General features: G+C 43.7%; 3 protein-coding genes across 4 annotated transcripts; 1 reads left to right on the top strand and 2 right to left on the bottom strand.

Annotated features, from left to right (window-relative positions):
* The first annotated feature begins 235 nt into the window (after positions 1–235).
* Positions 236–5,852, top strand: LOC133923014 (type I inositol polyphosphate 5-phosphatase 10-like). Of its 2 annotated transcripts, XM_062368491.1 has the most exons (12): positions 238–748; positions 1,100–1,203; positions 1,280–1,355; positions 1,929–1,991; positions 2,098–2,167; positions 2,258–2,362; positions 2,691–3,327; positions 3,401–3,594; positions 3,681–3,789; positions 4,179–4,327; positions 4,778–4,980; positions 5,384–5,852. In XM_062368491.1, the coding sequence occupies exons 2-12, from the start codon at positions 1,174–1,176 to the stop codon at positions 5,416–5,418; spliced, it is 1,671 nt and encodes a 556-aa protein (XP_062224475.1). In that variant the 5' UTR covers positions 238–748; positions 1,100–1,173; the 3' UTR covers positions 5,419–5,852. The 2 variants fall into 2 exon arrangements, with proteins under 2 accessions (XP_062224480.1, XP_062224475.1); XM_062368496.1 differs by lacking the exon at positions 5,384–5,852 and having other exon boundaries at positions 236–748; positions 4,179–4,331; positions 4,787–4,978.
* A 1,616-nt stretch (positions 5,853–7,468) lies between these two features.
* LOC133890165 (non-specific lipid transfer protein GPI-anchored 2-like) lies at positions 7,469–9,523 on the bottom strand. Its single transcript, XM_062330619.1, has 3 exons — positions 8,795–9,523; positions 8,203–8,292; positions 7,469–7,807 (listed from the first exon to the last, which is right to left on the bottom strand). The coding sequence occupies exons 1-3, from the start codon at positions 9,162–9,164 to the stop codon at positions 7,686–7,688; spliced, it is 582 nt and encodes a 193-aa protein (XP_062186603.1). The 5' UTR covers positions 9,165–9,523; the 3' UTR covers positions 7,469–7,685.
* Positions 9,524–10,333: 810 nt separating this feature from the next.
* On the bottom strand, positions 10,334–21,395 carry LOC133885382 (uncharacterized). Its single transcript, XM_062325097.1, has 19 exons — positions 20,961–21,395; positions 20,214–20,275; positions 19,676–19,763; positions 19,525–19,586; positions 19,334–19,427; positions 18,701–19,132; positions 17,635–18,591; positions 17,419–17,550; positions 17,220–17,336; positions 16,657–16,737; positions 15,585–15,714; positions 15,457–15,496; positions 14,916–14,973; positions 13,559–14,269; positions 12,683–12,866; positions 12,231–12,336; positions 11,556–11,646; positions 11,395–11,457; positions 10,334–11,174 (listed from the first exon to the last, which is right to left on the bottom strand). Exons 1-19 carry the CDS (start codon positions 21,054–21,056, stop codon positions 10,524–10,526), a joined length of 4,155 nt encoding a protein of 1,384 aa, XP_062181081.1. The 5' UTR covers positions 21,057–21,395; the 3' UTR covers positions 10,334–10,523.
* Positions 21,396–23,056: the final 1,661 nt, after the last annotated feature.

Genomic DNA, 23,056 nt, shown 5'->3' with positions numbered 1-23,056 from the left:
CTACCTGTTTCCAGCGAAAAACAGACAGGCGATCGCAGCCGTCCGTGTACACGTGTATTGGTGCGAGAACCCTCCAATCCACCGCATCAGAGAGGAGAACGAATCAGCAATGGGCATTTGGCAGCACGCGTGACGGAGCAAGCACATGATGCTCCGCTACCCGTGACCGTGAGGCCGCGCCGTGATGCACACCACCTTTCTGACGCAGATCCGCACGTCCGAACGCCGCGAAAAATCCCGTCGCTGATACTGACAGCGTCGTCGTGCCCTCCTCCTCCCCCACTTTCTCCCCACCACGACCCCTTTTCTTTCCCTGCACGGGGCCGTGCGTGCGCCCCGCTAACTTGCCCGCCGCCCCGGTCAACTCCACCGGCCGGCGCCCCGAAAGAGGGCATCACATGCAGATGCAGGTCGAGTGCCTCCAGCCATTGCAGCAGGAAGCATTCCTTCCTTAAACTATTATTCTCTTCCGTGCGACAGTTGTCCCCCCCCTCGGTTTAAAGAATCCTCGGAGGGGGCCCCCAATGGCGGTGCAATGCTTGGCCTCCCCCGACCCCTTGCCGGATTCGAGGGGCCGCAGCTCGGCGTCGCCTTGTGGGTTTGGTTTTCTTGGCTGGTAGGATCAGAATTGGTCGCCGGCTCGCAGGCAGGAGTGGCGAGGGTGGTTGCTGGTGGCTTCTTCTTGGCTGGGGGTTCTGGGATCCTGGGCGAGGCAGGGTTCGGACTTCGGAGGTTCTTCGAGACTAAGGTCGGTGTATTTGATGCGGCATTGTGTGTGGGGGTTTTGTGGGGAGGATTGGAGATTGAATAATTGCGTGTGGTTTTTGGAGGGGAGGATGTGTGGTTTTGGTTTTGAATCGCGCATTTCTTTTTGTTACCTGACAGATTTTGTGATTTGCAAGAGAAATATCGGGTTTACTGAATGTGATTTATAAGAATGTTGCTCAAAGTTTGCGTTTTTATCACCCTTCTTATTTTGTAGAAAATGCATCTATTGTTGCATTAAGTTTTTTTGTATTTATCTGCTAGCTTATTAATATGCAAGCTAATCATTCAGTGTCGTGCTACTCTTATGAACTCTACTATGAACTGCTCGCAGATTATTAAGTAATTGCACTCGGTGTTTCGACTTAAAAATTAGAAAGAAAAACCTTCCACTGGGTTCGGCGAACAATGGCATTCACCGGTGAGGAAAAAATGAAGGTGATATGTTGATTGCATTTCCACGATTGCATTATGCAGAAATGAAACACCACTGAATTTTGTACTTGTATTCCAGGGTTGCCGCCCAAAACTTTTCACGAAGAAGGAGAGGAAAGTTGCTAAGAGCACAGATAATCTAAGCTGCCATGCTGGTTGGCTCACATTCTTCCTTTCCAAAGTTCTATCTAGCATTAGGGACGCTAGCTGATTTTTTTTTCTTCTTTTGCCTTGCCCGTCGTATGAATAGACCTTTTGGGTAACTATCACCAATCATTCCAAACTTGGAAGAACACATGGAATGCTGTCTTAATATACCTTGACACACCCCGTTTGGATCTCTGAACAGGGGCTGAAATTGTGGAATAAGATAAAATTGGTTGTTCGGACTTCACAATTGAATCCAAGAATTCATCTGCAGTTCCACAATGTTTTATTACAAACAAAATTGGGTCACTACAATTACGATCCAAGAACTCTGATTTAGCCAGAAATCATGTAACATTTATTGGTCGTGAGTTGTAACCATCCACTTGAAGACATCCTGGACCACAACCTGACTGTCATTAACTCTTGCCATTAACCAGTCACAAAATTAGTTTTGTATTATTTTCGTGAATCAAGTCAAGTAGCTCTTGCTGCTAAGTGTAACAGTTCTGTAGACTCTCTAGTTCGTTCTGAGATCATACCACCAGCAACTAACTTTTCCGGGCGCTCCTATATAACAGCAGCTAAGCTTGGGCTAAATTCTTCTAAGGCAGCATCGCCATCCCCCTTGAGAACTCTTTCAGGTACACTAATATCTACAAAATCCACATTTTTTTTCCTGATTCCCCAAATTAAATTGTTGGTTGTTTTGATTGGCGTCTTATGCTGGGTTGACCTAAATGGAACCAGAAGTTAAGAGCATACGACTCAGCCATTTCCTTGCCCAGTCTTCTAATAACACAACAACTGAACCCGTCAGGTATAATGGTTAAGTTTCATATCCAATCGTCCTTGCATCCTTTTTATGCTAACCAGATTGAATTCTTCACTCTCTGCTTTCATTATGCAGGATATTTGTCTCCACCTGGAATGTTGGAGGAAAAACACCTACTGCTGCACTGAACCTTGATGATTTTCTTCCCCCTGATGACCATTCAGATATATATGTTTTGGGGTAGGTCTTTCACTGATCTTTCTTAATAGCTACGAAAATCCCTTCCAATGTAATTAGTTATATCGCCAATGTTTTCTGTTTTCTAGAACAGATGTTTAATTCTTGAGTCCAGACTTTCTCACATAAAAACAATAATACACAACTGAAAAAGATAAATTAGTGAAGTTGTCCTTGATTGCTTTGTGGTACTATACTGCATTGCTGCAACGTGTTTAGTATTTATATTAAGCACAATGAAGCATATCTACTTTCGTGGATATTTTAGTGGAATTTTTAGTTTAACGCAATCCTTCGTGTCATCGCTTTTGTTTGTTTGATATGTGAGCAGTTTTCAGGAAATTGTTCCTCTCAATGCTGGTAACGTGCTTGTGATAGAAGACAACGAACCAGCTGCAAGATGGCTTGTTCTTATAAACCAAGCACTAAACCGACCAGCCGACACTGATGCCAACGTCTTTCAGCATGAGCCATCTCCCTCTGTTGATTCTTCTTCCTCTCGAGCTTCGTCAAGCCTCAATACTTCATTCTCTGACCTATCAAAGACAGCTAGTGGTCCCACAATCTTCCAAAAGTCCTTGCTGAAATCCATTAGCAAATCTTTCATGCCAGTCCGGAGAAAACAGCTTAAGGCCTGCAACTGCCCAGTAGAAATTACCAAAACATCCTACAGGGATGCTTGCTTTGGATGTCCAAAAGCATACGCATATGAGACCGATTCCTCTGATGAGGATGAAGAAGAGGAAGTGAAAGACAAAGAGAAACCAAGGGATTCTTATGGCCCTGTGTTCGATGGAGTAACTTCTGCTCCTGCCACAAGGAATCAACTAAAATATAATCTCATAGCATGCAAACAAATGGTTGGTATTTTTGTTACTGTGTGGGTGAAGAAAGAACTAGTGCAGCATATCGGCCATCTAAGGAAGTCTTGCATAGGGCGTGGAGTTCTGGGATGTCTTGGAAACAAGGTTAGGACAGAATCAGATTGAAGCTATCCTGTAAGTAATTATTCTTTTCTTGAATGCACTTCTTCTACTGCAGGGATGTATATCAGTAAGCATGACACTGCATCGGACAAGCTTTTGTTTCATCTGCAGCCATTTGGCTTCAGGCCAGAAAGAAGGTGATGAGTTCAGGAGAAACTCGGATGTTCTAGAGATACTGAGGCTCACAATGTTTTCTAGGATTTGTCGGAGATCTGGAAGAAAAATCCCGGAGAAAATTCTTGAGCATGAGTAAGAATGCTGTGCTACTTTTGATTGTAAATATATGCTTGATGTCGAGCTGTTTTGCCCCCTAATTTATGCACTGTTAATTTCAGTAAGGTGATATGGTTAGGGGATCTGAACTACCGTATTGCACTGAGCTACGCAGATACCAAGAAGCTTTTGATGGAAAATAACTGGGATGCCCTCTTTGAAAAGGACCAGGTAACTTTTCTATCTCATCAGGAACATACCAGTGCCTTGGTGGTGGGTTAGCTCTAGGACAGCTTTGGGTGTACAGCTCGAGGGCAATCTTTCTTTTATATATATATATAAAATCATGGGAGGACGAGACAGTTCTAAATCTGTTAGGAATGCCTCGCGTCAGGGCTACTTTGTCATTGGAGAAAATAAGTTGGTTACTATTTATTGAAAGAAGGTAGAAAGAGTAAATATTTGTTTGTTGAAGATGGTACTACTTTGTGCTAACAAGCACTAGAAACAAAGGAAATTTGAAAAGTGCCAGGAAATCTTTTGATGTTAATCCCTCCCAAAGATAGGTTTCCATGAGTCAAGTTACTCCCTCCCCTTATGTTCTATATATTTTGCTTCAGCTTAAAATTGAACGGGATGCTGGCCGAGTATTTAAGGGGTGGAATGAGGGGAGGATATATTTTGCTCCAACATACAAGTACTCGTTTAACTCAGATGCTTATGCTGGTGAGACTGCAACATCAAAGAAAAAGAGGAGAACGCCGGCGTGGTATGTATCATTTTTAAACTAGTTTTCTATTGCACAAAAGAACCTATTTAGAAAATGTAATTATATCTTACATGCTGCTGTCTCTATGGGTATACTTATTGGGTACAAACATAGCACGTAATATTACCACCAATACTTTTTGCTCCAAGTGTAAAAGGCAACAAAATTTGGTACTCCATAGAAGAAATGAAGCATGCTCAATACTTACATGGCAACAACATATAGTAGAAAACGCCACATCCTGCAGTTTCCATATTGTTCAAGTACGGAGCTCAAACTTGCTATGCTCCAATTGATTACATCTGTTCCTACAGTTTGTTCAGTTTACGGTGTGATTTGGTCGTGTTTTCTTTTCTACTTTCCAGTATTGTACTATGAAAATTTGCTTTTGAACCATCCTTGACTTGACTTATTGCATCGCATCCCTCTTAAGTAGTTGAACTTGCTCAGGTGTGATAGAATATTGTGGCGCGGGGATGGTATTGTGCAATTATCCTACTACCGCGAGGAGTCTAGATTTTCTGATCATCGTCCTGTCTGTGGAACCTTCATTGTTGAGGTTGAGGTACTAAACAGAAAGACGAAGTGGCACTCATCAAATGCTGACATGAGAATTGGTGCTGAAGAACTCTTACCCACGGACAAGGGTAAAGGTAGCATTGTATACCCATTGCTCACAAAGTTATCGTTCTCTCATATTTCCACGTTTGCTATGGTTAGGTTAGTCAAGAAGATTTGGGACATGTACAAAGCACTGTTTCGAAGTAATATGTTGAGCACACAATATTCTTATTTCCATTGTTAGTTATTCCAGGATTCAAATCATTAGCTGTATAGCTACAGACGTTTCTGTTCATTTTTAGTAAGATACCTGCCTCTCTCAGGGGGCGAGGCTTAAGTGTTTTTAACTTTGCTTCTGATAGAAGTATTTTTGAACTTTTGTTCTCTGGAACAAATGGAAATTTTTTGAATACTTGGTCTTTAGGTCATAACATGCAGTGAAGTCCAGGACTGATTCAGAATAATAATCAGTACTTTGTTCATCCCATTTTGCAGGCCCTGCACGGAATATGACCTCGCCGAGAATATAATGAGAACATATATAGCTTATACCAATACCAGAAAAAGGTGGGAGTTTAAGCACTCAAGGAGGAGGCCTATTAGGATGAGGGGTAAACCACAACCAAAACGCCCCTCATCATCCAAACAGGCTTAGAGTGTTGGTGTCTTTGCAAAATGTTTTCATTTTAAGAACCACAATGTTTATTTAACTTGTATAGGAAAATTAGGTATTATTTCCAACAAAATGGTTGGTTATATATTCGATGTCATGTTCACCACTTGATCCATTGCATATGTAGCTTTGCAAGAACCTACGCAGTGGCCCTTTTGTAGGTCTCTTCTTCCTTTAGCTTATCTGGAAGTATAATATATACTATATACTAAAGCGCTCGGAACTTGGCAAGCTCCTAGGAGGCCAGGTACTGTAGTTTCCTGTAGCACAGACACTGACAGGCGGGTCCCGGCCCCAGTATCAATCCCCTCCTCGCGTGAAGCCCAGAACTCGGCAAGCTCTTCCTCGCTCGCTCCGCCTGTAGCACTAACACTGAGAAATCTAGCGACTCTCGGCGAACTTCAGTTGCCGGTCCAAAAATTAGTGCCACCACCTTCCTCGCTCGCTCCGCCCACCTGCTCCTCGCCCGTCCGCCTTCCCCAACTGCGTTCAGTGGCTCGCCTCCTGCCGATACAAGTGGGGCCGTAGCGAGGCCGGAGCCGAAGCCCACGCCACCTCCTCAGATTATATTTATTCGATACGGGCAGTGAAACGCGCCATTCTGCGTAGTTGCACTGAAGCACAAGGATGTTTTGAAATGTACAAGAGTACAAGGTTTGGATGGTTCTCCCTTGTATTTTATTTCACGAGGAGTATGAAACGCAAACTGTCTACTGCATCAAACTCGTTATGGTGTCTATGGACCTCTAATTTTCTATGTATCGATTGTATCTGTGGTTGTAACTGTGAAATCAGCTCAGTTTAGCGGTAATCATTTGCCATTAGAGAAGGGGGGAAAACAAAACAGAGTTCCATGATCATTTGTGCTTCACTGAATTTGAAGAACCGCCTCCGCGTTTCGCTACCGACGGCACGGTACCACGGCGTGGGTGGCCGTGACGAGGTACCGTATGGCCGCAGCACTCGTGGCAGACGTGGGGCGGCCGGGCGGTGGCCGTGCCGCGGGGGAGAATCGGCAGCTGCGGACGTCGGGCGGGGCCCTGGCTCGCGGCTGTGAACGCACGCAGGTGCGCATGGGCGTGCACGAGGCGCTGGCGCGACGCAGCCTGCGAGCCGCGCCCATAGAGCGCTCTTTTTGGATCCTTGTCCTGCGACCCCTGAGCGTGTTTGGATTGACATCGGCACTCGCCCGTTAAAAAAGTTAGTGTTGGCTGCTTACTCTCGTGCGTTAGGATGGACATTAATAGGGAGCCTAGTCTCCCATCGCTCAGCGCTTCGTTTTTTCTCACCAACCAACGGTGAAACACAGATGTCCGATTTCTACGCCAAACTTTTGGAAAGTCACCGGATTGACGGAGTTATAATCCGAACGAACCCTCGGTCCCTGCACTCCACGCGGGGAGAAACTACCATTGCAGTCCAAATTAAGAGTTCACATGGGAATGGGGGCAAGCAGATGCTTCCAATGCTAGACAGTTGAGGAAATTGAATTGGATGGGATCCCAGCATTGAAATTCCAACAGCCAGCGCTCGAGATGGTGGGGCCGTAATGTCCCTGCCCTGCCCACAACGCCGCATCCAATGCTTCTATCTCTCGACGGCTCGCCAGCCCCATCCCCGAAGGAAATTCTGTGACCCTCGCTAAAAATCGTTTTTCTCTAATTTAATGGTTAACATATATAACTAAAATAAAGAAAAAAGACATACGATAATCTTTGTGTAAGACTGAGTTTCGTAAAATTTTATTCCCACCCCACCCCCAATTTCCCCTGTAGAATCAATCGGTTTATAAATACCAATTCAACGCTGCTACTGTTTGCTGGTACTGCACAGCATTTGCTACGTTGCCGTCGATCGTGACGTGTGCCCGGGCAGAGACAAAATGTGCTGCATGGGACGACGGGATGTGATGAAAAGACTAGTGCTACGTACATAACGTCACGGTCTCTAGCAAGATTACACCGAAGGGATTATTACGAGAAACAGACTTGGAAGAATCTCATGCGTGGAATTGTGCGTATCATACATAATGCACAACAATATATGCGGTAAGAATGAAGAAGAATCATCAGGCTAAACCTCGAGATCGCCGCTCCACTCCCAAATAGAACTCTGGCCGGCGACCTAGAACATCCCGGCGGCGGCCGTGACGGCGAGGGGCAGCGCGACGAGGGCGACGAGGCCGCCGGCGGTGAAGCGGCCGGGGGCGTGGTTAGACGACTTCGCCGAGCCGGACGGCGTGTTCGCTGCAGAACGCAACGTCAGAAGCAAAGTTAGCAGAGTAGATAGTAAACCGAAGAATGTGGGTGTGAACGTCAGTTAATATCAGCAGCACAGAAATTAAAGAGCTGATAGTGATGGACACTTAGTGCAACGTTCATCCTCTATTAACTCTCTTCTCTGTAGTAGCATTCTCAAGGATCTATGGATTTTGCAGCTAAGATTAGTTGAAAACTGGTCAGTTTTGCCTCCTTTTGTTAGCACACATGCTGGTTTCGAAACCTAATGGCTAGCTGGACAATTTTGGAGTGTCTCGGTACTTTCAACGCTTAATAGTACAGCAAAAAGTAATGGATCGCCAACAAAAGCTTGTACAAGTAAAGGACTGAAGAACCAAGGCGAGCAGAGGATCGTAAGTTACCAGGCACTTCTGGGCCATTAGATGATGGAGATAGGCCTGACATAGGCGCTGCAGAAGGCACCATACCCATGGGGACAGGGACTCCAAAAACTGCAGATAGAAAATATTTTTGAGGGACGTTGCAGATAAAAATAGTTCAACGGAATTGTAAACGTAATCAAACCATGGTCTCAGATAAGTGATAACTGAACAGGGTAACTAGAGTAGTCAAGCTCCATTTCATAACTGTGCCATCGTACTACAAGCAATGTTTCCAAGTTTTGCATTTCTTGAGTCATTGCGTTGACCCAAAACGCAAAAAAAAAAAAACTAAACATTCGATTCCACTCAATTAAGTAAAAATAAATAAACTAAATGATACTTAAAACTACCTATTAAATACTCGCTTATATCTAGACTAGATGAGCAAAGAAGAGGATTTTCATGTCGTGCTAGTATCTTTCTTTCTTTTATTTTCTTGAGGAATGATTAACAATTTGAAGTTTCGTTTTGTCCACTGGACAACACTCAAGCTGATCAGCTGACCAGCGTCGACCTGCTCCGTTTGATCGAGGCAGCAAAAGAGCCAAGAACACAAGGTCGCGGTGCGTACCTGCGCATGCGCCGACGGGCGGCGCGTTGAGGCGGCAGATACCCGGGAGCGCGAGCGCACGCTTGTAGTCGACGCTGACGCCGTACGACTCGGCGCCGCCGGCCAGCAGCTGGCAGAGGCAGACGGGGTGGGACTCCAGCAGGCCCGCCAGCTCCGGGCAGCACGGCTTGTCGGGCTGCCGCGCCGTGCTCCCGGCCGTCACGTACGTCAGGCAGTCCGACATGTTGAACACCGCGTTCATGCACTCCGGGCTGATCCCGGGCGCCGGCCCTGGGGCCGCGGCCGGTCCCTGCGCCGCCGCCATACCCAGCGCGAGCGCCACGGCCAGTGCCGCCGCCGCAAACACCAAAGGCAGCCGCAGCATTGCCATGGAAAGTAGCCGAGGAGCTGGTGGTGCTACTAGCTATATGCTGCTTAGTTTCTTGGCTGATGCTTGTGCTTCTGGTGCTTGCTGAGAAGTACCCCTACTGGTGCGTGTGTTTTATATACGGTGTGCGATTTGCAGCAGCGTGAGTTGTGGCTGGGGTGTCGAGTTTTGTGTACCAAACAGGGCTCGATCGAGCTGCGCCTGTGGGCTTGTGGCGTTGTAGCCTCTCTTCAGTTTAGCTAACTACCGGTTACTAGCATCCAGTAGGTTCCGAGAGTGTAGTCGGCGGAGCCGCAATTTACTGAACAATCGATTTCCATCCAACACATGAGCGACGATTTTGCGGAGCCAGTGAAATCCAGCGAAACCGCGCGGGTCCAGACCCGTTCCTGCGCGCCAGTGAATGCGAATATGAATGCGGCTGCGCTGTAGGGCTGCGGCAGCTCTCGACGAGACGGCCTGCAAGGACAGCCAACGCCGGTGCCATGTGCGCGCGTGCGCCCACCTATCAATGCGGCGGTCCGGTCCAGACAGCCCTGGCGCACACCTCTAGTGTGCTTCAAAAATCGGTTGAGGAATCGGGAGAGAAATCTCGGCTCTGGCGGCATTGATGGGCCGCCCTCGGGAGGGTGAACATGACATGACGGACACAGGTGGCATCTCCTGTCATCCACACGAACACTGTATAGTAAGAGTTTTAGAAACTCTAATAGTGGTACTATCTCTTATTATTTAATACGTAGAGAGATGAAGTTAACAGGTAGAAAAATCTTGTTTATGTGAAAAGGAATTTCGAAGAGCTAACTTTTAACTAAGAGAAAATAAAAAATAACTCTACGTTATGAAGTATGAAAAATTAGTAACTTAACATTGCATCTGGAGCAGAGTAGATTAGAGCAGAGAACAGAAAAGATGGTTGCGTCGGCCGTTGCCTGCATTAGGCCATTAGCAATGCAACTTAGCAGCTGATCAGGTCTCGTAACTCCAGCGCGTGCAGAATGGCGACAAGTGGACCCATCTGCGAGGGACAAGGGCCGGAGCGTTTCTCTGCAGTGTTTTGCGCGTTTGTTCTTGAAATTAAGACGTGCGCGCATCAACGAAAAGTAGACTACTATATTCTCATGCACAGTAGAATTAATTTAAGATATAATCATTTGAAGAAGTAAAAAAAATAGCATAAGAGAGATTTGTATATCAGACTTTCAAAAAACATCAGAAAAATGTTATAATTGCACTTAATGTACTTTCCTTCAACATTCGATCTCCAGGAAAATGTGAAAAGCTACAAAATGTTTTGTGCGAACCCAACTTTACACAACGAAAATAGCATTTGGGCTTTTGGATACCAGTTTAGTCAGATTTTCAGGCTGCGGCGTCATCTTCAGACTCGTTACACTGCTCCTCATATGCGTCCTCGTTCCCATCCTTCTCGTCGCTGCTTTCAGCACTAGTACCATCCTCGTCTTCTTCTTCATTGTGATCAGGACTGCCAGTTTCTGTATCTATGGAGCTCAACTCTTTCCCATCACCATTTTCCTTTAAATCAAGGCTGCTGTCATTGACCGTCTCAGCATTCTGCAGGTCGTCTGCAGCAATATTATTTTCTATTTCAATCTGGTTCACCTTAACACTAGGAAACTCCAAGTCCTTATCGGGCCAGTCTTTAAAGAAATTGTTCAAGGCCATGAATTTGAACGTGTGCAGAAGTCTATGCCTGTCCCTCTTGATATCAGAACTAAGAAGCTTCTGTAAGAGGGTTGGTTCCCTGCTCATTGTACCATCATCACGAGGAGTATGACTCCACACCTTTGGTCTTTTAGACCGAAAATTTCCACGGTCATACCTTGATCTTTTATCATTGGTACGGTTTCCGAAACGACAATCCCTGCGTTGAGTTTTCCATTTACTATTCCTTGCATTGCCTTGATCCTCAGTTTCAGATAGATAGCCAGGTGGTAGTTCAGGGAGTTCAAAGCCCAGCTCTTGCTGCTTTGCTAAGACTTCCTTCAACTCCTGCACCAAATTAAAAAAAGTCGCATCTAAGAACCAGACCAAAATACATTTCCAGCTCGAAATAAGGGAATGTATCATCCACAGACATATCCCCACTACTTGAATGATGTGATCAAAGCTTCTAATTAGAAACCATTTAAAGCTAAATCAACTCCCTTTTCCTTTAAAACTAAGAAGGTACATCGTATCATAAATTCATAATAATAAAATATTGGCTCACCTGACGCCGCATCTGGGCATCTTTGTCCTTGTTTTGAATATTCGACTGACTCTGAGACAACTTCTGCATTATGGAGTATAAGCAGTCTGGAGTAAACGCTCCTTTCATGCAGACATGAAGTTGCTGAGGCCTAGTAAAAAGACATAAGTATAAGCATGAACCTTGTTTATGTTGACGCTTGTAGGGTAGTTCTTCTTCCGTGCTTCTACCCACTGTTTAACTTCATTTGCATCATAAATTGTAGGAGGGCGCCTGCAAGTATACATTAAATATTATATGTGTGACACCTAAAAAGAGTAACAATAACAAAGTCTTTTCATCCCAAGCAAGTTGGGGTAACAACAACAAAGAAATGGTCACCCAAGAATTAAATTGTATTTGTACAATAACACAGAACAGGAAAACCAAGGATATAAAAAGTACAAGTAAAAAGTGAATGTAGAAGAACCAAGATGTTGAGGATATCTTGTTCAACCTGCTCTCCTAATCGATGAGCCTTTTTCGAGGGACTAAATAGTTCGCCAGAGAAGCATTAGCATGCTTCAACTATTCTCAGAATAAAAGCATAAAAACTTCTGATGGTTTGATGGCAGCATAAGCATACTAGCTGAGCAGTGGAGATTGTATACAAGTTACTTAAGCCCTTAACACTAAAATGTGGTAAAGGGCACAATAAATAAGTCTGCAAGTCATTTTAACTGCAAAAGGACTAGAAGAGTTGCAACCATCAATAATACCATAATTGGTTATTTTCAATAGGCATCAGACACACGTAATCAGGTTCTTATTAACAGCAATCATATTTACAATAAAAATCACCATTCACTAATGCGTACTTTCGGCGTCCTCCTGATGCTGGAGCTGGAATGTCACTGCAATCTCCTGGTGCTGGACTGCCGTGGCTCATAAAGTTGGATTTTATTTCTCCCCGATTATTGCCTCCTGATAAAGTGATGAAATAATTCATGGAAGTTAGTTGGAGTGACATCAATCAATAAGATGAGTGATGGAACAACTGTGGAAGATACGAAAGAATACAAGTAAAATGAAGCTTAAATAGGCATATATTTACATATTGTTGCAAAAAAATGCATTGTAGGCTTGCAGCCATGAAAGACACTCCAGCTTGATAATTACATTGAATGAACTTAGCTTCACTACAAGTCATATGATCCCAACTCTCGGCAATGATACAGAGAAGGTAGTCATGGTTTAACTTGGCAATAGTAAAGAGTATGCATATTCAAAAGCAAGAGGTGACAAAAAAAAAAGCAATTTGTATGGTTACCTCTTCCACAACCTTGATTAAAGTGCCTTCCTCTGCCCCTCCCTCTAGATGCACCAAATTGTCTGCCATCCCTACCATCTCTTCCAGAGTTAAATCGTGCTTTCTGATCTGTTGTTTTGTTCCTCACACCATTTTCAGAGGCAAAATAAGATATGCCATCTGCTTTATTCTCAGAGTGGTTTACCTGTTGTAAATTCAGCAAACCAGAAATTAAATGAATCAGTACATTTTAAATTAATGGAAAAATGTAATATAAAAGCAATAATCTAAACAGAAGAGGTTATGACTCACAACGAAATTATCTACACAATTCCTCATAGATAATAATAACAGAAGAGGATAACATCAACATTCCTAAAGGATTAAGGAACCATTAGAAGTTTTGCACACACCAAGATATGAAAAGTTAATGAGTGCAAGAAGAATAAAACTAAAGGAACGCAGAAAAGGTTCAGAAAAACATTGAGCAAATGAACAAAAAGGGCAATAAGAACAGAATAAGTAGTGCTCGAAGGGGCAGTTAGAAGGAACAATTATGGGAACATCAACAGATAATTCAGTAGTGTGTGGCAGGCTGGACATTTACTATTTGATTTCAGTGTGTTTAATCTATTAAAAAACATGCTTGGGTACCCAACATGATGACTGAAATGACAGCATATAGTGAGCCCATCTTAATAATAGCAGGACGTGCTAACTACTAACATCGATCAAAATCATTGTTCTGCAGATAAGAGCTAGGACAATGCAGCAAACTAGAATATGTCTATTCCAGTAAACGCCTGTGTGCACCGACAATCATAAAGCTAAAAGTCTAGTGTTAGTTCATACCCTATTGATCAATTCCAACAAACAACGGCAAAAGATTCAATTCACCTCGCCGCTGCTGCCACCACTGCTATTCCGGTCCTTCCTCCCAACGTTGGGCATCGGCCTCGGTGCACCGCCGCCGCCGACACCGGTATTATTGCAGCCCTTCCCCACAGGGCTCATCATCGGCCGGGGCGGCCACGGCCCGCAAACCCCAGCACCACCGGGCCGAAACGCCCCGCCGCCATTGAAACCGGCGTGCGGGCCGGGGAAGGGCGCGAACTGGTTGGGGTTCGGCGGGAACCCTCCCTGGAAGAAAGGCGTCTGCTGCTGCTGCTGGAGGGCGGCGGCGGCGAGAAAGCCGAGGTTCTGGAGCTGCTGCGCCTGTCCGAGGAGCTGCAGCGCGAGAAAAGGGTTGGCCGCTGCCGCGGCGGCCATGGGGTTGGCGGCGGCGGCGAGGTTGGGGACGGGCGGCGGGAAGGCGGGGTGATTTAGCTGCGGGTGCTGCATGGGGACGGCGGGGAGCGGAGCCGGACCCGGGTCACCGCCGGGCCGCCCGCGGTGGGGATGGTTGGGGTTGGGGCGGGGACGGTGGAAGGGGTGCATGGCTGCGCTGGCTTTTTTGCTCGGGGAGGAGGTGGGCGCGCGGTGGTGGGTGGGGAGAGATTTTGGGTAGGGTTTTAGGACTTCGGGAGCACGGAGACGAAGGCTCAAGGCTGTCTGAGACCGTGCCTGTATTGGGCTTGCTACGTTTGCACTTTGCAGGCACACCTGACCCTAACCATAAAAACTCTTTATTATTTTTTTGGATTTTTTGACAAAATTTTGGAAATGGAATCATCTCCAACTTATCCAAAAAAAATTGAACTTTACCCTGTCACCCTGTGTCTTTGGTGGTCATGGGTAATGCATTTGCCATGCCACTAAAGGTGTGACATGCCAGGTTCATTTTCGAAATTATTTTTCACGTGGTTCATCTTAAAATGCTATCGAAAGGTTTATTTAAGAAAAATATTCCAATGTAGTTTTAACATACTGGATCGGATAGGAACCAACAAAATACAACTCTCGGGGGTAGCTATCACATGATAGATTGGTAGAGGCAGGAAATTGAATTTTGTAAAGATACAGCTGCTAGTATTAAACTGGCCATACAGCAAGGAGATTAGCTTTGTACATATAGCATATTAGCTTGGAAGTGCTTACTCTTCTCTACAACACGACGAAAATACAGGACAAATGTCTGAATCACAAAAACAAGGCAAGCCATTATTGAGATTAGCAAATGTGAATGTCCGCAGAGGAAAATAGAAAGGCCCCTTCAACATACAAAGCAAGGTAATACCTATTCCCGAACAACGCAACCCCCGGCAGCAATTCAAAAGTTAGATGAACCAACGTGTTATTTTTTCCACCAATTCACGATTAAGGACCAAAGAAGGGTAATGATCCAGTCATATGAAGGAAATGCTGTTGCTTTTCTGATTGACAACAGGATTTAATAAGAACACGAACACAACCCACGGGCAAACGACAAACTGTTGAAAGAAATTTTGGATGTTTGACCAGCACTGCCTGCCAGAGATACATCAGTTGAGAGTACACACAGCTGCTTCGGGCAAAAATTCCAGCACGCCTGCCATTTAGACTTCTATGCATTCCTTTCTTGTATACAGGACAGCGGAGACAATGAAATCCAAGATACATATTTACTTCAGGGTGTTCAGATTCCACGCACATACTTCAATGCATATAGTACACCAGAGTGTCCGTTTGAGTTTGGAGCAGTGTCAATGCCTTCCTCTTCTGTCCACCACAATGGACAAAGCACATTCTTTATCAGCACTCACTCAAATGGATTTCTAGGTGGGATAGGTCCTTGATGTGTCAAGTTCCTGTAACAGGGGATCATTTAGAAACTGATGCATGTTACCAAGTATAAGTTCAGGTTCAAAGGAGCTTACAACATGTGTGAGTCTTGTCCCGCCATGTATGACAACCCCCCTGAAGTAATAAGAGCATCGATGATGTATCAACAACAATAATTTATGTGTTTTTGTGCATGAGTAGTTTGATGCAATGAGGTGGATACCTTGAGGCCCAGAAGGAATATATGGCAGAGTGGTATTCTGAGAAACCCACGGCTCAGTGAAGCTCCCAGGGTAATCGGTGGGAGCATGAGGATCTGGTAATGTCTCTTGTAGTGAGGTCAAATCCATGAACTAAAAAGATGATTAAAGAATAAAAAAAGACTCAGTGAATTAGGAAACAACAAAAGACAACAAGGATTTTGGCAACATGGGAACAACTGCACTCTGGTTAGCATGTCAAGAACAGAAGAATGTAAACAGACTCAAAATAGTCCTAGGATCTTACGTGGGCTAGTAATCACAAATCAAACAAAAGGAACACAAGGTTTATGATCAGAAAAAAATGTTGTTTTCTGAAGCTTGTGCTTTTTACTCCTCAAAACAGTCTAGAAGATTGCGAACATCTTTTCTGATCGAGCGGGTATAACGGAGTTAGAACCTGCAACTTCTGGCGTGACAGACCAGCACTCGAACAACTTTTTTCATTTCTATAAGTTTCAACCAAAGTTGTTGGAACCTTATGTACTTGGAATACCTCTTTAAAATTTTGAAGAGAATGAAAGTTGCTAAGAATCAACCGATATCAGTGAAGCTAACCAGAGCTAATTACTATTGAATGCTGCCTCATTTGGCTGCAGCGGGGCAAGTGGTTTATTTTATTTTAAAAAGAGAGAGATTGAGGAGGAGACACGTCCTCTCAATATTATATTCATAAGAATGAATTATTCGAACCAGGGTGGGCTAGCACACCTATTGTGCTACTAGCCACTAGACCCCAAGAGTCGATTAGTGTTCAGAATTAGTCCTTGCTTTAGGAGGCGGCTTTGGTCAGGGCTGCTAAGAGGTCAGATTTATATTTCTTATATTCTAGTTCAGTTCGAAGCATTGTAAGCCAACTTGAGTCCTGTGGACACTTTTGTATAGTTTTCTTTTGTATTATCCCTATTAACATATATTTAATAGGGTCACCAATACTGTTCTTTCAAAAAAGGAAGGAGCTTACAAATAGGGAACAAAATTACTAGCCCATATTATAATTAGTATGACTGCAAATCACAAAATAACAATAAATACCATGTTGTTGGCGTCATCATCAGATTCAAATGCCATGTCAAATGGATTTGTTGATTTTCCAGGATGAGACACTATGCCGCCCTGAAATAAAAATTCAAAATAACTGTTAAAGAGGTAAATTAATCCTTTTTTGACAGTTGTGGAGTAAACTAGCTTCTTTTATACTGTAGCTCCATGACAGGCACATAAAGCAAAACAGCATCACCATTCTTTCCTACAAAAATATATTGTACAAAGATATGAAAGTAGTTACTGTAGATGAATGAAGATGGTAATAAGATACAAGAATACGCAGAAGCACATAAGGGTGGTGCATCATTGTGGATGCCTCAGAATAAATAGTCAAAACTCGCAATCATATTAATAAATTGTTTCCCTATTTTTTATGATAAGCTAGATAATATTACGTCGAATAGACCTCAACGAACCAAAAAAACACATTATATGTCAAACAAATGGTTGATTATGTCCATGCATGTTTGCTCTCAATCAAAATCAAATTAATGTCAAACAAGTAAGGAAGGTAGCATAGGAAAGAATTTTAAATTCTGACTAAAACATACCAAATGGGGTTGAAGTGCTGCAGGAAAGGACGGCCCAGCCATGTCACCAGGTGAAACATTGAAGCCAGAAAACATATCCCCAGGAGTTGACCTTTCAGGCTCACCCCTAGCCAAATCCTAAAGAATGATTCAAAATTTCAGCCTAGCCTTCTTTGAGAAATATACTCTTTTGAGTCATTTAAAAGAAAAATCTATATACCTGTGGAGTTCTGGATCCAACATGTGGAGCACCGGGTGTTGTGAATTGATGAGGAGCCACTTGAGAAATAGTGTTAAATGTGAACAAATCATTTGATGCTCTCTGAGTAGATTCACCAAAGGCGTTCCAAGACTATAAACAACCAGGAAAAACTAACTAAACATGTAAAGCTATAACAAAACACTAACAGCCTCATATGTCAAAATGGTAAATTACCTGAGAATTTTCTTTGGGGACAGAGATCTTCACTTCTTCAGCATTTAAACTCCAGTTATCCATCATAGCTGGAGAACTTTGTGACCCAATGGCATTTGGTGGTGAAGTTGGCAATGTTGATTGAACAATTCCTTTAGCAATACCATCAGTTGGAGGGAATGCAGCAGGCAACTGAGCTTGCACATTTGAAACAGGCATCAAAGATCCATGTTGTGCGTCAAAGAAAGCCCACCCTTCATTAGCAGGCAGTGGAGCTGCTGATGGAATTTGCTGAACACTAGACATATGTGGCTGCTGTTGGTCAAAGCCAGCAAACAGATATATTGGCTTTGGCTCAGGGGGTGACGAAGTTGGCGGTTCCTGCAAAATTGACAGACTGAATAGGTCTTGGTGGACAGGATGAGATGTGGTGAGTGCTTCTTCTGGAACAAACGATGGTGCCACGGCCTTCTGAACAGCAAAGTTATGGGCAGGTTCTTTGGCAACATCAGAATGACTGCTTAAATCAACTGTTTTATGAGAAACTGATGAGTGTTCATTAAAACCAGCAAACAGATCTATCGGTGCAGCAGAAGTGACAGGCTGTTGCACAGTAGATTGATCAAAGAGGTCAAGAGTTGTGAAAGTCGTTGGTTGTGCTGGAACAGGTGACGGCACCACGGCTTCAATGTGAACCCCACCATGTTGTACAGGTTCCATGGCGGGAGCAGTTTGGCCGCCTAAATCAGCAGGTTTCTGAGAAATCAAATTGTGATCTGATGAGTTAATACTGCTCTTGTTGGGCGGCAAGGCGGATGATAGTGTTGAATGAGCCACAGGAGAAGCCACAGTCTTATGATTTACAGCAGGATGCACTGGCTTTTCTGTAGGTGCATCAGGCGGGTAACCTGATTCAATTGATTTGTTAGACACTGAGATACCATCAAATGACCCAAAACTTCCAGAAGAAGCTGTTCGCTGCACATGGAAAGAAGGCATATTTTATATCTAATCCAACTTGGAAGAGTTTTCTACGTCAAATGGGCATTTACTGGAAAGGGGAGATGTGAACAGAAGTATCAAAAACCTGTGAACGTCGAACTCCATTGAAATCTATTTGTGATGCTGCACTAGGATATTTCTGGGATTGAGGATTTTCAGCAGAGACATTTCTTGAATGGTGAACAGAAGGACTGCTGTACCCTGTCTCCTGAGAGCTAGGAGAAAGCACATCATTTCTAAAGTCAGCAGTGCTTGAGGCTGAAAAGTCAGAAAACCTTGATCCCGAACTCTCATTAGCAAATCGGTCTTCATTTATCTGATCTCGCAAACGACCTGGACTGAATAGTAAGTTGCCGAGCTTCCCATCGAAGAGTGCCCTATCTGAAGGCCTTCGAGCAAGCGTGTCAACTTGCTTACCATATCGTCTATCTTCGTACTGAAAATCGTAAGGTGGGCTTTGGGAGTATGAATGATAGGAGCTAGGTCTTCTCATGTCATTGTCATTGCTCTTCACACTCTTCCCAAAAAAAAAATTGGAAACTACAGTTAAAACATATGTGTGGAGAAACTGAAAAAGTGTGCAGAATGTATGCTAAGCTTTAGCGGAGTTCATAGGTTAGACAAAGACAATACAATTACTTATATATCCATACCAGTGCTCACTAGACTTTGACAAAGGACAATACAATAGTACTCACAAGACACATCAGCTCATTACCTCGCTATCTGTGGCTGGTTTATTAGATGACCCACCAGCATACTTCTTATCCACATAAACAGCCCTGATAAATTCCCTTATCCTATCTGGATTGCTGAAGCAAAAACACAGAGGCAATAAGAAATATAACATTCTGCAGAGAACATAAGACAGAAGTACCCATAAAAACTCGAGAATGAAACGAAACTCACGTATTGACAGGCAACCTCATTCGCTGCCAGTCCCAGTCCTTTAGGTAGATGTCACGTGCTCTCTGCAGCCACAACCTCAATTCTAAGTCATAAAAGCTGAACAGGGTGCTCTAGAGGTAACAAGATATAACAGCTGTGAGTGCTTTTTTACCTGGTTACCACCCTGTTCAAGAGCCCGCACTTCCTGGGTAGTAAATTTGGACATTGACACCGACTTAACACGGTGAGTAAACTCACGGCTGCATATCACACCACAAGAAGTTAAAAATGTAATATCAAGAAAAGACAACAGGATTAAAAGCACAGTAATCAAGCATAGCTAACAAAAACGGTTATCTGTTTCTCCAAGGGAAAACTGATTGTATGTGCAAGCAAAATATCCAAAGAGTAGAGTTCTATAATGACAAGACAGAAAATTCCATTAGGAGTAAGATTAGCTAGAACATAATGTGATAAACCTTAGATGAAGATTTTCAGCTATGTGTCGATGTCTGGGGAACAGAAAATACCATTTCATTTTTTTCTTCTCAGGCACAGTCTTATGATATGCCTTGTTTGAAGCATCAAATACCAAATCACACATTTTCTTGCAAAAGTTAATACTGAATATAACTAATAGGCGAATTGCAAGATAAAAAAAAAGGGAAGAAGGAAAGCAGCTGAAAAACAGCAGGAGACAAAATACTCACTGAATTCCACTGCATGACAGGCATACGAAGGTCCAGAAATTGGTACATACATATTGTGGCCCCTGAAACAAAACAAAAGGCACTTGTGTGATTCGAGAATGATATCTAACATCACTTGGACAGGTAACTGAAACAAAATGTGGCACCGATTATATTTAATGCAGCACAGCAAAGGTAGGGTTCAATAACATTTAATCAATGGAAGAAATTGCACTTGGTGACAAAAATTGCACTTAAAAAATACTAAAATTTCAGCTATTCAGTCAACTAAACAACTTCATCAACAAATACAAACAGCAGCAATAGATAAAAGTAATGACATCAGTAAGGAGCTCTAAATAAATGAAAAACTAAGTATCAACAGACCAATCCAGCAATCGTTTATTACAAAATGGCAGCAACATTTAAGAGTTTCTCAATCCAAAGTAACCTACGGACCACGTCCCTTCCCTATAGATCAAAACACTAATGATCAAAAGTAATAACAACGAATTCATTATGATCAAAAACCGAAAAAACAAAGGAGCAACCATTAACATCATTTAACCAACAGCTGCACCTTGAACAAATGGACCGACGAACCAAAGTTCATAACAAACTATATTAATCTTCGCAAATCTGAGCTAACTGCCGAGCATTCCATTCAACAGTCCAATTCAACGACATCCCATTCAACGATCCACGAATCAAAACAGAACAGATGCACCAATCAGCTTAGTAATGAAGCCAACAGGCGACAGAGGTTACCACACTGTTGCAATTGATGCACTTGCGGTTGGGCGGCAGCTTCATGAGGCCGCGGATAATCTTCTCGTTCCTCTCCTCCTCCCTCCGGCTCCCCATTCCCCACCGGAGAAAGCAATAAATCCCCTCAAAAAAAAGTCGAAGGATTCACCCAATAAGCCGACCAAAATTTCAACGGGCTCGGTCCAAAATTGGCGAGCCCTAGCTCGATTGGGACCGCGATTCGGGCGCTGATGGGGGGATTGGAGGGGTCGGCGGCTAGGGTTTAGCGGACGGGAGGAGGAGGCGAATGCGAATGGCGGCGACGGCGAGCTCCTTCGATAGAGGGGGGATGGAAGAAGGGAAGGCGAAGCGAGAAAAAAGGCTTTGGGGATTAGTGGCTCGAAGCCGCCGGGTTCGGGAGTTTTTTTTTAACTTGGGAAAAGGTTTTGACGGCGTCGTGACGCCAAATTGATTTCCTGAAAGAAACCAAAGCAAGTAAAGTACCATTCCATCAGCTAACGGTCTAATGCACCATTTGTCTATCACGCTTCCTACACGCGCCGGCGAGAGTTTCCGGTGAAGGATTAATTTTAGGGTTCCTTTGTCGTTAATTTCACAGAAAGCTCCAGATGAGATAGGCCGGTTCGACAGAGGATACAAGCGTGAAAATAGGGCAGTAAGGTAGTAGGGTCCATTAACCGTAGACAGCGAAGGATGGCCGGTGGACAAGATGGGGTGAGGGAGCACAAATCTGTTAGGTTAGTGTGGCGAGGGTGGTGGATGTGGATCTGACGACGAGAACGCTATCGAAGACAGTTAGAGATGGGACGAGACAGACACAGGCGAGAGGTTAAAGACGGCTATAAGCCAGATCATAGCCGTCATTTGAAGAAAAAAAAAATCAAATTTAGGCGCTTAAAGAATATGATCTTTCTTTATCTATTTCCCTTATAACATTTATACGTGAAAGTTACTATAGTCCTTTAAAATTGAATAGTATTTACACACTATATATTTTATTGTAGCATCAAAATCTTATCCATCCATACGGAATCCTATGGCTCGCTGGGGATTGAAGTCGTCATGACCTCAATACCTATGAATTCAGCGATTTCGTTTTGATGTGCCAACCTGTACACGTCAACTGTCAGCTATCCTTTTATGCAATGCTTACAGGTGTTAAGAAGAAGCATAGATGGCCAAACGGACAGTCCGGCACGGTACGGCACGGCACGAGCCCATTGAGGTACGATCCGTTTAGGTACGGTCCATTTAGACCCGTTAGCTAAACGGGTCGTGTCGTGCTAGCCCACGTGCTGCGACTTCAGCCCAGGCACAGCCTATTTAAAATCGGGTTGTGCCATGCTGGCCCGTGACACGGTAGGCCCGATGATTTTTTTTGGCCCGTCAGCCCGTCAATCTGCAGAAAATTGAAAAAAATCACAAAAACTTGCTTTCACTCGGAATTACACCCCGACCTTCTACTTGAGAGTCAAACACACTACCATTGCACCACATATCCTATATGGTATTAGATCTAAATAAATTATATAAAATACTACAAAAATATGAACAGTTAAACAGGTCGTGCTGTGCCGGCCCGTCGTGTCGCGGCTCCAACCCCGGCATGACTCAAGTCGTTGTTCCGTGCCGGCCCGACCCATTAGCCGTCGTGTCGTACTTGAGCTGTGTCAATAATATCGTGCCTCGGACTGATCCATGTTACACGACTCATTTAGATATCTTTAAAAAAGAAGAACATATCTTTCTTGCCACGTAGGATAGATAGGGCGGTCTATTTTGTGGCATCATTATGCATTCATGTCTGTTGAGCATCCGAACTTAGCATGTTGATGCACATATAACTACCAACAATTCATATAAATGGAAAACATTCATGTAACTACTCTCTTCAATTGTAAATACTTGCCGTTTTAGACACATAGTCCCAAAATACAATATTTGGGTGCTATGTTTTTTTTTTCTATAGAGAATCTAAATCTCGAACTATGCTAAATATGACCCTAAGAAAAGAATAAGAATAGGAACCAAGCCAGAAGCCCCAAAATAAGAGGAGAGCGGGAGCAAAATCTCATACAGAGTCAGGGCCAGGAGAC

Source organism: Phragmites australis, chromosome 1 (genome assembly GCF_958298935.1).
Source record: "Phragmites australis chromosome 1, lpPhrAust1.1, whole genome shotgun sequence".
Classification (NCBI taxonomy): Eukaryota; Viridiplantae; Streptophyta; class Magnoliopsida; order Poales; family Poaceae; genus Phragmites; species Phragmites australis.
Note: the sequence above shows the minus strand (reverse complement) of the source record. Positions and strands in the feature narration are given on the sequence as shown.

Coding starts and splice junctions, on each gene's coding strand:
- LOC133890165 (XM_062330619.1), bottom strand. CDS start 9,164: ATGGCAATGCTGCGGCTGCCTTTGGTGTTTGCGGCGGCGGCACTGGCC. Junction 8,293..8,794: donor GCCCGTCGGCGCATGCGCAG/GTACGCACCGCG, acceptor TTCTATCTGCAG/TTTTTGGAGTCCCTGTCCCC. Junction 7,808..8,202: donor TAATGGCCCAGAAGTGCCTG/GTAACTTACGAT, acceptor TGCGTTCTGCAG/CGAACACGCCGTCCGGCTCG.
- LOC133885382 (XM_062325097.1), bottom strand. CDS start 21,056: ATGGGGAGCCGGAGGGAGGAGGAGAGGAACGAGAAGATTATCCGCGGC. Junction 19,428..19,524: donor ATGAGGTTGCCTGTCAATAC/GTGAGTTTCGTT, acceptor TTTTTGCTTCAG/CAATCCAGATAGGATAAGGG. Junction 12,337..12,682: donor TAATCAAGGTTGTGGAAGAG/GTAACCATACAA, acceptor TCACTTTATCAG/GAGGCAATAATCGGGGAGAA.
- LOC133923014 (XM_062368491.1), top strand. CDS start 1,174: ATGGCATTCACCGGTGAGGAAAAAATGAAG. Junction 2,168..2,257: donor ACAACAACTGAACCCGTCAG/GTATAATGGTTA, acceptor TTCATTATGCAG/GATATTTGTCTCCACCTGGA. Junction 4,981..5,383: donor ACCCACGGACAAGGGTAAAG/GTAGCATTGTAT, acceptor CCCATTTTGCAG/GCCCTGCACGGAATATGACC.